At 34.2% G+C, this 12,855-nt stretch overlaps 1 protein-coding gene across 2 annotated transcripts in view; it reads right to left on the bottom strand.

The window, feature by feature from the left end:
• LOC119616492 (general transcription factor 3C polypeptide 1) overlaps positions 1–12,855 on the bottom strand; it is a 139,318-nt gene that overhangs the window by 12,280 nt on the left and 114,183 nt on the right. For both annotated transcript variants that reach the window (XM_037972851.1, XM_037972852.1), the window contains one exon: positions 6,492–8,252. In XM_037972851.1, coding sequence (XP_037828779.1) covers positions 6,492–8,252 — 1,761 coding nt within the window. The remainder of the gene's footprint in view (positions 1–6,491; positions 8,253–12,855) is intronic.

Genomic DNA, 12,855 nt, shown 5'->3' with positions numbered 1-12,855 from the left:
AAATGTTGAAAAACAGAATCTAAAACCAGAAAACATAAGCAATCATAGTTAAGCATCTATTCTTTTGTTAACATTTTTAACAAAAAGAAAAATATAAATTAAATTTGAAATATTTTAACTCTAGGCTTCTAGATTTTGTTTGAAAAAAAAAAAAAAAATATGAAAAAATGTATAACATTTAGGAATTTATTCTTAAATATTATCACCTTTAATCAATGAAAGCAGTTTAGAATATTTATGCAGAAACTTTTTTCTGTGTACGGAAAAACATATACAGGTGTGATAGCAAAAATTATGAATCGTATGTAAAATGACAATTTTGACATACATTCGAAATTACATATGGATAAAAAAAGTGACAGTACATTGACAGTACGTTGTTTATGGACGGATTTTGCTGATTTTATATGAAACTTCTCAAAAGCATGTCTGACAGAATTATTCAAGATTTGGATCGCGAATATATGAGGGGTCTTCAGAAAACTGATTTTAACAGACGGACATGGCTTAATCGACTCCGCTATCTGTAAGGATTCAGAATATACATACATATGTATATACTTTATAGGGTCGAAAAATTATATAAAAAACTAATTTGCAATCTAGATTAAAGTAGCGTATCAATGTTATTACACTCTTTAATAAATTTAATTAATTCATGAAAATCTTTCTTTTCATAGTTTTTGAGCAAGTCAAAAAGACTTGTATAGGTACTTGTCAAAATCTTTATGTTTCCTACGAAAGTCATAAAATTTGGCACAATGGAAAATGAGATGACTAGCACACTCAACAACGTTACATGTGTCGCATAAGCTGGAGTCATTTTCCTTAGGAAATTCAAATTTTAACTTCACCACGATCGAATGCAAATCCTCTATAACATGGCTTCAAGGGAATTTTCTGGTTAAAGGAAAAGTAAAAATTACCCTTGCTCTGAGATATCTCAGAATAAGAGTGATTCCACTCGCCCTGCAATTTATTATCGAGTAAATCCAACTAAAGAGGAGCCCCAGAATCAAGAGCCATATTCGCCAATTCATCAGCCCTTTCTTTAATGGGAATGCCCATATGACTTGGAACCCAAATCCAGCGTTTAAATATGTAGCAATAGCACAAGATTTCTTTTGTAAATATAAAACTTTCAAAATGTTCTATCACTTTACTACTAGAAATATTTGTTCTGTTTGCAATTTCTTTTAGCAGACGCAAAATATTTCAAAACAATCAAAATATATTTTTCTGTTTTAGCAGCGTACGCACACAACAGTCGAACTACTATTGCCATGGAAAAATTGTGCAATATATTGTGTTGGTTCTACTACTGCCAGTAGCAAAATGAGCAACTGACAGTTGCAATTTATCATATTTTTTTCTAATATGGCGGCTCCTCATATTTTGTGTTCAATACATCCCAGCAAAAAAAGAGGAAAAAGGAGTAGAATTTTCACCACAAATAACATACTTGAAGTACTTCCAATTTTGGCGAAAAACCTATGAATTTTACATTAGCTTGTCAATGGAAGGATGTTGTTCAATTTTAACAACTTTGAACTACATCTAATCTTATTTTTAGAAGCAGTAAAACTTCGATATTTGAATGTCAAAAATAAACCACATTCTTTCAATGGCATGCTTATGTAAATTTCACTGGTTATTCACCAAAGTGTGATGTACTTCGAATATGTTATTTGTAGTGACTTTTTTATATCTCTTTCCTCACTTTTAACTGGGGTTTCATTTGTAAGGAAATATTTGGTTTATAAAAGCGAAAAATATGTAATCGCATTTTTGGATGTGATTAAGATGTCGTTTGTAAAGGATGACACCAATTATTTTTTGCTGGGATGTTTCAGGTTTCCTTTGTGATTTGCTGTGCTTTTTCACTTTGTTTGTTTTTATAATAACCAGAAATTAAACCAATGTTTTCACGCTTCTCTTTGGTATGTTATATTGTATGTGTTATTCTAGAATGTTGAAAATTTTCCGTTATTGTTTTAGCTGTCTATTTTTGATAACAAATTGTTTCTAGGGAAATAACCGTTTTAGTATGTATGTATGTATGTATGTATGTATGTATGTATGTATGTATGATGTATGTATGTATGTATGTATGTATGTATGTATGTATGTATGTATGTATGTATGTATGTATGTATGTATGTATGTATGTATGTATGTATGTATGATGTATTGTATGTATGTATGTATGTATGTATGTATGTATGTATGTATGTATGTATGTATGTATGTATGTATGTATGTATGTATGTATGTATGTATGTATGTATGTATGTATGTATGTATGTATGTATGTATGTATGTATGTATGTATGTATGTATGTATGTATGTTATGTATGTATGTATGTATGTATGTATGTATGTATGTATGTATGTATGTATGTATGTATGTATGTATGTATGTATGTATGTATGTATGTATGTATGTATGTATGTATGTATGTATGTATGTATGTATGTATGTATGTATGTATGTATGTATGTATGTATGTATGTATGTATGTATGTATGTATGTATGTATGCATGTATGTATGTATGTATGTTTTTTTTATATGGGGTGCGGAATCTTCATAGATATGAATCATTTATCATGATTCATGATGTGAGATTCAACTACGTTGTGCGTCACCTACTCACTAAACCACCTTCCCATCGTCAACCGCAAAACCCTACGGAACTGCTCTTAAGTATTACTTCGCAGGGCTGGTTAGCATTTACGCTACTTCTGCATATAACATTACTTGTCGCAGGCGAAGATTCACTACTCTTATAAAATTTGAAATTAAATCACAATGCTCTGTTGACGTTAGCATTACGTCTATTATGTTATCGGGGGTAATTGTAAGTCCCACGTTTAACTCTACGTCGTGTCTAATGTCCTCGAATCTAGGACATTTAAAGACAACATGCTCCACATCCTTTACTACTGAACATGTAGGACAGTTTGGCGAGTGATCGTGTTTGAATTTATAGAGATAACTTCGATATCATCCGTGACCTGTAAGGAACTGATTAAGGTGATAATTGACTTCGCCATGCTTTCGATCTAAGCATTTGCTAATGCTTGGATAATTCTAAATGTCCACCGACCCTTATCTGCATTTTCCCATATTTTTTGCCAATATGACATAGTTTTTCTTCGCTCGACTTTTTTTCTGTCGCGATTACTTTCCTCTGCGTTTAGTTCTTTCGCTGTGTACAATCTACAACAATCTACACATATGGCTTCAGGGATATGGTTCTGTAGCCACTGGAAATTCTAAGGCAGCACTGTCTGAATAATGAGAGTATATTTTTCCGGGAAATACTACTAATAGTCCGTGTCCAGATGGATGCTCCATATAGTAATATTGACGTTGTTACTCTGGAGGATAGGAGTCTACGTGATTGCCTTGGACCTCCAACATTTGGCATGATTCTGCTTAGGGCATTGTTAACAGCGGCTGCTTTCTTGCATGCATATTCCAAGTGGGGTTTGAAATTAAGTCTATCATCGATTAACACTCCTAGATATTTGATTGATGGAGACGATTTGATATTTGACCTTCCTACTTCGATGTTTATAGATTCCTTCTTTCTTCGACTACTATTAGGACAGCTTCCGTTTTATGATCTGCAAGTTCTAACCCAACTTTCGCAAGCCAGGTTTTAGTAATCCGTATAGTATCATTAGCGTACATTTCTACCTCGTCAAGGAAGCGTGCTTGGACCACTACAGCAATATCGTCAGCGAAACTAATAATATTTGCCTCGTTGGGTATAGTTAGCTCCAGGACTTGATTATACATTGTATCTCAGAGAAGTGTGCCCAACACTGAACCCTGGGGAACTCCGGCCGATGTTTTATATTTGTGCATTCCTATGTCAGTATCATACCAGAGGGTCCTATTTCTGAAATAGTCCATAAGTATCCTTACTAAGTAGTTTGGGACGTCTAGTCTATGTAGTGAAGACATGATGTGTTGCCATCCAGCGCTATTAAATGCGTTTTTTATGTCCAGTGTGATGACTGCGCAATATATTTTGCTGGCCCCTTTTACTTCGATAGCTGTCTCCGCCAGGTGTTTAACTTGATTAATGGCATCTATTGTGGATCTTGCTTTTCGGAATCCATATTGTCTGTCCGAGAGGCCGTTAACACTTTCCACCGCAGGTAGTAATCTATTATAGATAATTCGTTCTAATACTTTTCCTATCGTATCCAGCAAACATATCGGCCTGTGTGAGGATGGGTCTCCGATTCTTTTGTTAGGTTTTGGTATTAAGACCAGCCTTTGTTTTTTCCATGGCTCAGGAAATTTTCCATTCCGAAGGCAATTGTTCATCACCATTGCAAATACTTGATGTTTGTCCTTTAGGGCCAGATTCAAAGCTTTGTTCGGGATTCCGTCCAGTCCTGGTGCTTTGTTGTCTCCGATCACTGAGCATATTTGCAAAATTTCTTCCACTGTTACTTCATCAATATCCATATTAATGGATGGAGTCACTTCCTGGAAAAATGGTCCTCTTGGGAACAACACTTCTATGATTCTTTGGAGCATTTGTGGGCATGTAACCTGAGGTGTTCGTTGACCTTTCAGTCGTGATAATACGATTCTGTACGCATTTCCCCATGGATTCGAGTCAACTTCCTTACACAGTTGTTTGAAACAATCTCGTTTGCTTTTCTTAATGGCAAGTTGTAGTTTTCGTCTAGCTTGCAGGTAGGCTTGGTGTCTTACTTCGGAATTTGGTCTCATTCTTCTCCTTTAGTATAGTCGTCGTGTTTTAAGACATTCCTTTCGGAGAGCTGCTATTTCAGGATTCCTCCAATTCATACCGAAATATTTCTTGTTGAAGCTTATTTTGTGCCCATCCTGTCGTTCGAGGGATTCTCTTTGATTTTGGCGGTATATGGCGGTGGTGGTCGCTATGCGTGTAGTGTTCACTGACTTTCCATTCGAAATCCCTAGCAAGAGTTGGGCTAATGAACATTAAGTCTACTACTGATCCTGTTGAACCTCTTCTAAATGTTTGAGTGTTCCCAGCATTGCAAAGTACAAGGTCTAGCTGTGCAAATGCTTCAAGGAGGATACGGCCTCTTGCAGTAGTTGACTGACATCCCCAGTTAACTGCCCAAGAATTGAAATCTCCTCCTATAATCTTTGGGCTATGTATCGCAGCATCGGAAACAAGGTTGTCTATAAATGTTTCAAATTCATTTATTGGAACGTTTGGTGAGATTTAGCAGCTATAAAAATAAATCCCACCAATCTTGACTCTGGCGAATCCGTCGACAGGGCTTCTCATTGTATCCTGGAAAGCATGTTTACCGCAAGACCAAATTGCAGCTTTGCCTGATTTATCTTTCTCCCATATAGCACTAGATAAGTTTTTGTATTGCTCACATATAATAGCTACGTCCACGTCCATTTCTCGAATTGTTTGTCCAAGGAGGTCTTCGGCCACTGCACAATGATTAAGATTCAGTTGTATAATCTTCATTTTTTAGATTTGTTGATTGCCTTCTTGAATACAGGGCTTTTGCTGCTGCCCGCGATGTGTCCAATTTCTGGGTCCTTGTTAGCTATTCAGGACATGCATTTCGGTTCTGATGTACAGTCCTTTGCAATATGGTTTGGCTCCCCACATTTACGGCACAGTTTGGATCTGTCAAAGCTGTTTTTACAGACTCTTGCGATATGGCCAAACTCAAGACATATAAAGCATCGTTTTAGTGTAAGGGGTTCACGTACTCGGCAAATGGACCACCCTATTCTGATTTTACCCATTTTTAACGCTTGTTGTGCAATAGCATCTGGTAAGACAATTATTGCTATTTGCGTTCCTACGTATGCTTTGCGAATATGCTTAACGGCGCTCTCTTTTATCTCAGGTGTGTTGAGTTGTTCTTCCATTGCAGCACAAATATCTGCTTTTGTCGTCACCTCGTCAAGGTCTTTACACTCTATCATCGTCTCACTTATCTAGTTCGTATTTCGGCTCTACCCTCCAGAGTTTTTCCAATCCGATCGTTGAATTCTTTTGCTTTCTCACCATTATTCGTATGTATGTATGTATGTATGTATGTATGTATGTATGTATGTATGTATGTATGTATGTATGTATGTATGTATGTATGTATGTATGTATGTATGTATGTATGTATGTATGTATGTATGTATGTATGTATGTATGTATGTATGTATGTATGTATGTATGTATGTTTGTATGTATGCATGCAAATTTAAAAGTGAAGCCGTATAAAGATTAAATACAATAGGAGACAGACAACTATCCTGTGGAAGCCATTAAATGCTCTAATAGAACTCTTGCCCAAACAAAGATTTCTATACGATAAGAAATTAACAACCCAGTCAACAATGTCAAAAGGAATACCGTTGGCTACCATGGTTGCTCGAAGTTTCACATAAAAATGTTTGCGTCTTGAAGTTTTCTCACAATTTGATATAAAAATCAGAAATTACTCACCTGTTTTTCATTCTGGACGCTTTCTATAGTTTTTGTATATTCTTGTTGGGGCGCATTATCAAAAATGCTCTGGTAATGATCTAATATGCGATCCATAGATGACACATTTGTTTGATTTTGTTCTGCATCGACAGTCAAAATATTTATAGGTAATTTCACGTTGACAGTCCATATGTTACGCGACAAACCTTCGCCAATAACAAACATTTGACCTGGAGTTGGTGATTTTAATTCCATTTGACCTACAAAACCACTTGCTTCCCCCGTACTTTTGTCTGTTTGAAAGAAAACTTTTATACCCGCCTCGAAATAATTATAAAATGCGTCAAATATTCCATATGGAATTCGCAAAAATAGTAATTTAAGTTTATACTTTGATGAGAGCACATACGCTGGACCAGATAAATGATTAGGCAGAAGACTCATATTTTTTCGTTTTATGGCAACTGCTAAGCCATCTGCGCGAGCTTTAGAGAAAGCAGCTTCTAAGACTTCCTCCGAATAGTTTTTATATATTTCGAATGCTTGTAAATTGTACAATGTCTTGTCACGCATAGCACACAAACTACTGTGCAGAACGCTTTCAACTACAATTGTTTGAAGATCAAAATCTGTATCGGGGTTTTTATAAAGTATGCAATCTTCATCGGTTGGCACTGGCATACGTTCGAGGAAACGTTTGTGAAACTCTTGAATAGAGTCTGGTAAAATGAATCGAGACTTCGTTTTAGTATCGTACGCATTATGCACGAGTTTAAACAAATAACACATAATAAGGGTATAATGCACTGCTAATGCGTCACAAAATTCTGCGCGAGTTGTATATGTCTTTTTCAATCTTTGCAAAAAGTTATCGCCATATTTTTTCTGCAAATACTCGTCAGTTTGCAACATATGTAGCCAGGTTGGCACCTGTGGTATGTGTCTCTTTTGGCGTACCATAAATTGTAATCTTCTACAACATGCCTGAGTTGTTTTATTAAAAATACCTAAGCTATGCCGTATTGCATCGCGGCATGATTTACCAATAGTTAAGAGACCCAGGGCTGGTACAGGTGCCGCAACATATACCGATGCAGCCTTACCAATCATGAGCATTTCATCTTCAGCCTTACTCCAGGATACTCGCAACGTTCTCATATTTTTCAAGGCATCACGATCAACTGCATCTCTGGGAGCAGTCTTTTTTAGGCGTTTACTATTGGAAGTCAAAAATTGTGAGCCCATACGTTTAATTGTTGCTAATGCTTGAGGTTGTCGCGATTTACGTGATATAACTCGGACTACTTTACTAGTACCTCGAAGTCCTGAACTGACTGGACGACCCGTTCTAACATTTTTCACTGTAACTTTATTACTGCTGTGCACATACCAAGACCAATTGCGGAACGTGTGAGCAAATAAATTTGTTGAAAGGCCTGCAGCACCCAAACCATCTCCAGGTTGATAGCCGGTATCATGTAAAGGTGCTTCGTCGAAATCGACTGAATTAAGAAAGTTTAGTTCTTTTATTCTTTCAGTTCTTCCATGACTTCTGCTTCGAAAACCAAGTTTTGTATAAACACAAATTCGTTGCAGTGTCGTCCAATAGTTATGTATATCGTCAAAACTACGTAAATCAAAGGTTAATGGAGTATATTCACGTTCCGAATTGATGTGTTTATAACCGGCTTCAGAATTGGTGGTATCCAGTACACGTGCTCGACGATTGAGATAAACCCACATAACTAACGGATCTTTTATATTCACACGTTCACTTATCTATGGCAGCGACAAAGTAAAAGAATAAGTAAGAAAAAAGAAAATAAAATGAGTATTATTGAACAAGAGCTAAATTCACTAAATTCGTATTCATAAACAGACACTCATATATTAGCTTAAAATACCTTCAAAAAATCCTTAATAAATGGAAGAATTTCAAAGTAGTGACTACTTTAAATCTACATTGAGTGTAATTTTATTTTAAAATAAAAATTCTAATCGCAAATATTTCCGTTTGGCAACTTATATGAAAAATGAAGTTGGCTGCAATTCGCATTCCGATTTTTATGAAATTTGGTGGGAGTAGTAAACGTACTTAGTAGATTAAGTCCACTTAATTAATATCGAAATTCTAAGATAAATGTGTAATGAGAGTTAAATACGTATATTCTGCTAATTTTGCAAATAATAGTAATCATAATATCATTGTTAGTATTAATCTAATTGATATTTTTAAGTAACACTGCTACGGAAAATAAGAACAAAATAATTGGAAGCTAACTATTGATCTGCGAAAATAATCTTTACCGAAATATTGTAAATTGCATTCTCTACAGAAGTTGTAATAACATCTAAAGTCGTACGACGAACAATAACCTAGATACATATGTATCTCACACCCAGCACTAAAGTGACTCAACTCAAAATTTTATTTTTGCGTTTTTATATTATTTAAGCCTTAAGTTTAAGCACAAGATACTTGTTTATTTCTAAAAAAATATTAGTGTATTTTTAAACGTTATGTCTTTCTTTATGTTTCAGAATTTGTAAAATATTTGTTCTCTTTTCTTTTGAGTTGTGTAATTTTTGTACTGAGTGTGCAATATATGAAAAGATTTGATACTTATGACCTTTGACTTCCACTATCTCATTAAGTCTTTTATTTCTTCATTTAGATTAACTAGATGATGCCCTATTCCAGTTCTTATTTTAACGTCTTAAAGTCCTATGTGGACTTTTTTCAATAGCAATAAACGCGTTAAAAATTCAGTTCTTTTTTAAAATAATCTAGCAAAAAATAATGGAAGTCATACTTTACAAACGACTTCTTAATCACATCTAAAAAAGCAATGACATATTTCCTAACAAATTAAAACCCAGTTAAAAGTGCGGAAAAAGATGTAGAAAAGTCACTGCAAATGTATGTATATTTAAAGTACTTCCAATTTTGTTGAAAAACCGATGAATACATAAGAGTATCATTGAAAGTGGTTTATTTTTGACATCAAAATATCGGATTTATACTGCTTCTATAAAGTAGTTCAAAGTTGTCAAAAATGAACAACATCCCTCCAATGACAATCCAGCAAAAAATGCAGTAAAAATCCGATATTTGGATGCCAAAAATAAGTCACATTTCTCCTATAACACGCTTATTTAAGTATCATTGTTTTTTCATTAGAGTATTATTTTCATAATTTTCTCTTTTTTAACTGGCTTTTAATTCGCATTTTTAGATGTGATTAAGATGTCGTATGCAAAGTATCCCAGCAAAAAAATAATGGAAGTCATACATATTTTTTGATTTACCAAAAATTCTCTCACAAATAAAAACCTTGTCAAAAGTGAGGAAAATGATGTAGAAAAGTCACTACAAATAACATATGCGAAGTACTTAAAATTTAGATGTAAAACCAGTGAAATATGTATGAGCGTGTCATTGAAAGAATGTGGTTAATTTTTGATATCCATATGTAGGTTTTTATTGCATCTATGATAAGATCTAGTTGAAAGTTGTCAAAATGGACAGCATTCCTTTCCTTTGTACAAATAATTTTAATATTCATCTGAACATTTTAGGGAAAAAGTGCGGGCTTTCATCTGGGAAGCTTGAAGCCCCCACTGAGAAACTATTAGAGCTAGAATCTTCAAATTTTACATAAAGAACTTTGACATTCATAGGAACATTTAGAGAATAACGGGCGGACTTTCAATGGGTGGCTTGACACAACATATATAAATTAAATACAAAATTTCGTGCATCTTGGAAATTCTTCTATTATTCAAATTTTTCATAGATAGATAGAAATTGGCGATAAATAGAAACAGGCGAACTTGCAATAATTTGCTTGACATCTCTCATATGTAACACATTGTAAATCTGGAAAACTGTTGTTGTTAGAACCTTCAAAATCGTTAAGTGAGTTTTTTATTTATACATATTGCTTTTAGGGTAGCAAAGCACACTGGGTATATATCTATATCTATCTACGATTTCGATTCTATTTGCTACAAACGGAATGATAAAATCGATATAGCCCCCATCTTTTTTGAAGGTGGGTATGAAATAATATTTGCTTGCTTCAAATTAGGGATGCCAAACGGGAATTCCCGATTCCCGAAGGGGACCTTATGTGGGGGGTCAATTATGGACTGATCCATATAAAACTTGGTAGAGAGATTTTGACTCGCATGAAACATATGTGTGTCGAATTTCATCGCTATGAGTATTAAAGTAATTTTTTGAAGGGGACCTTATATGAGGGGTAGGGTCAATTATGGACCGATCCACATAAAATTTGGTAGAGAGGTTTCGGCTAGTCAGGGACTTACTTATGTTAAATTTCATCGCTATACTCGTATTTTAAGCCAGTAATGAGCGTTAAAGTCATTTTTTGAACCCGATCTACATAAAATTTGGTAGAGAGGTTTTGGCTCGTCAGGGATTTACTTATATCAAATTTCATTGCTATACTAAATAGGCATAGATACTATCGGATATATAAAAATAACAAGTACGAAATTATAGGCGGGCGATGCCGACCATATAACCCCATACACCAGTTATGAGAGTAAAATGTAATTTAGTTTTCATAATAAATTTATACCTCGCCTCCGATATATTTTAGCAGTTTATTGTTAAAAAACTATTTTTCTGAAAAAGGCTTGGGGGAAGCCTTCATATGAGTCGATCCTCATAAAATTTGGAGGACGAATTTACGGTTACATAAAATGTATTTATGCTGAATTTCATTGCAGCACTTCTCTTTTTAAGCGAGTTGTGGACACTAAATTCTTTTTTAAAGCTATGCTTTTTATGGCGGCTCGGATCAAAAGCCCGATCATTTCAAATTTCATTATTTAAGGACAGTATAAAACAAAAGCACTACTCCGGAGAAACCCAATGTACCATCCCCACTAAGGGTATAAAAAGGGCAATAAATAGGCATTGATACTATCGGATATCTAATGGGTGTATTATAATCTATAATGGAAGTCAAACTGTCAATAAGATGGCGAGAAGATAATTAATTCCCTTATTTGGGTTAGTGAACACGGGATATAAGGTGGAGGAGATATAGGTGCAGTACAGGTGCTCTATGTAGCCTCGTATGGATCCCCATTACACATACTATTTAAATATTATGTTTAATCAAATTGTAAATTTGGAAATCATGGGTATTATTTTATATTTATAAGATATAAGAAGCTTTTTCTCAGAAATAAGTTTTTATTCTACTATTCAGTACCTGGGATGGAAAGATTTTTATTCTGAGTAGGTACTTTGAATTAATTTGTTTTTCTTTTCACAAAATGCTTATCGGAAAGTAAACACCTACTAAGTGCATTCATATTGCAATATGAAATAGAAAATGTTATTTTTGTCAGATGTAGTATAGTGCAGTTCTTTAGCCAATGCAGCAAAAAATATCACTGTGTGACACTCAAAAACACTCATTACGCGATATAATGCTTTTTATAGACCTAGATGAGTAGATAATTTTACCATTTTTAGAATCTTCAATATACCCTAAAAATCGGCTGATATTAGAAAAAAACGCTTTTTGTTGACTAGACAGACCAAAAAAATGGTATCTAAAAGTTTTCTTAACCGATTTAATATTTTTCAAAAAATTTTAGAATTCTAGCTCTAATGGTCTTCCTGATATACGAATTATAATGTATATGAATTATAATCCGGGACCATATGAATTATAATCCGCCAATTGTTCGTGCAAAATTTTAGCATTCTAGCTCCAATAGTTTCCCCGATATACGATTTTTTATTTAATTCATATGGGAAGTACCTCGCTTACTTTTTCTACTAACTTTATATGGTACTAACTTCATATTGCACAAAATGTGACACACCCACTATTGCTAGTTCGCCTATTTTTTCCCCAGAGTTCAGTATGTGTCCAAGTTGTTCGTACAAAATTTGAGAACTCTTGTCGTACCACTTTCCGAGATATACTACTTTTAAAGTTATTTGTGGGGATGGTACCTCGCCCACTTGGAATTTAAAAATAAAAAGTAGCCTATATTTCCTTCCTGACACACAGGAACACACACTGTATATAGATACATAGAAACAAATACACATTAATTAGAAGAAGATTATATTCATCGATTTAAGTGACAAGATTACACCTAGTTTCTTTAAAATATAAAAATTCCTTATTCAAGTGATGCAAAAAATACTTATTTTATTATGGGTAAAGAAAAAAACTAAACTTCTTTAGAAGAAACAAAAAAACTCTTTTCACATTTTTCACGTAATTAAAAGTAGGAATAGGACCTTTAAAAGTCCAAAATTTTTTAATCCCTTATTATCTAGTTTACAAGATATTTTCGTTCAAAGTTTATAAAATGTAATTCCTTG

This window comes from Lucilia sericata, unplaced genomic scaffold, assembly GCF_015586225.1.
Source record: "Lucilia sericata isolate MDLA Ls3-8-SP2 unplaced genomic scaffold, ASM1558622v1 Contig000076F_arrow, whole genome shotgun sequence".
NCBI lineage: Eukaryota > Metazoa > Arthropoda > Insecta > Diptera > Calliphoridae > Lucilia > Lucilia sericata.
The sequence above is the reverse complement of the archived record's forward strand: the minus strand, read 5'-3'. Positions and strand labels throughout refer to the sequence as shown.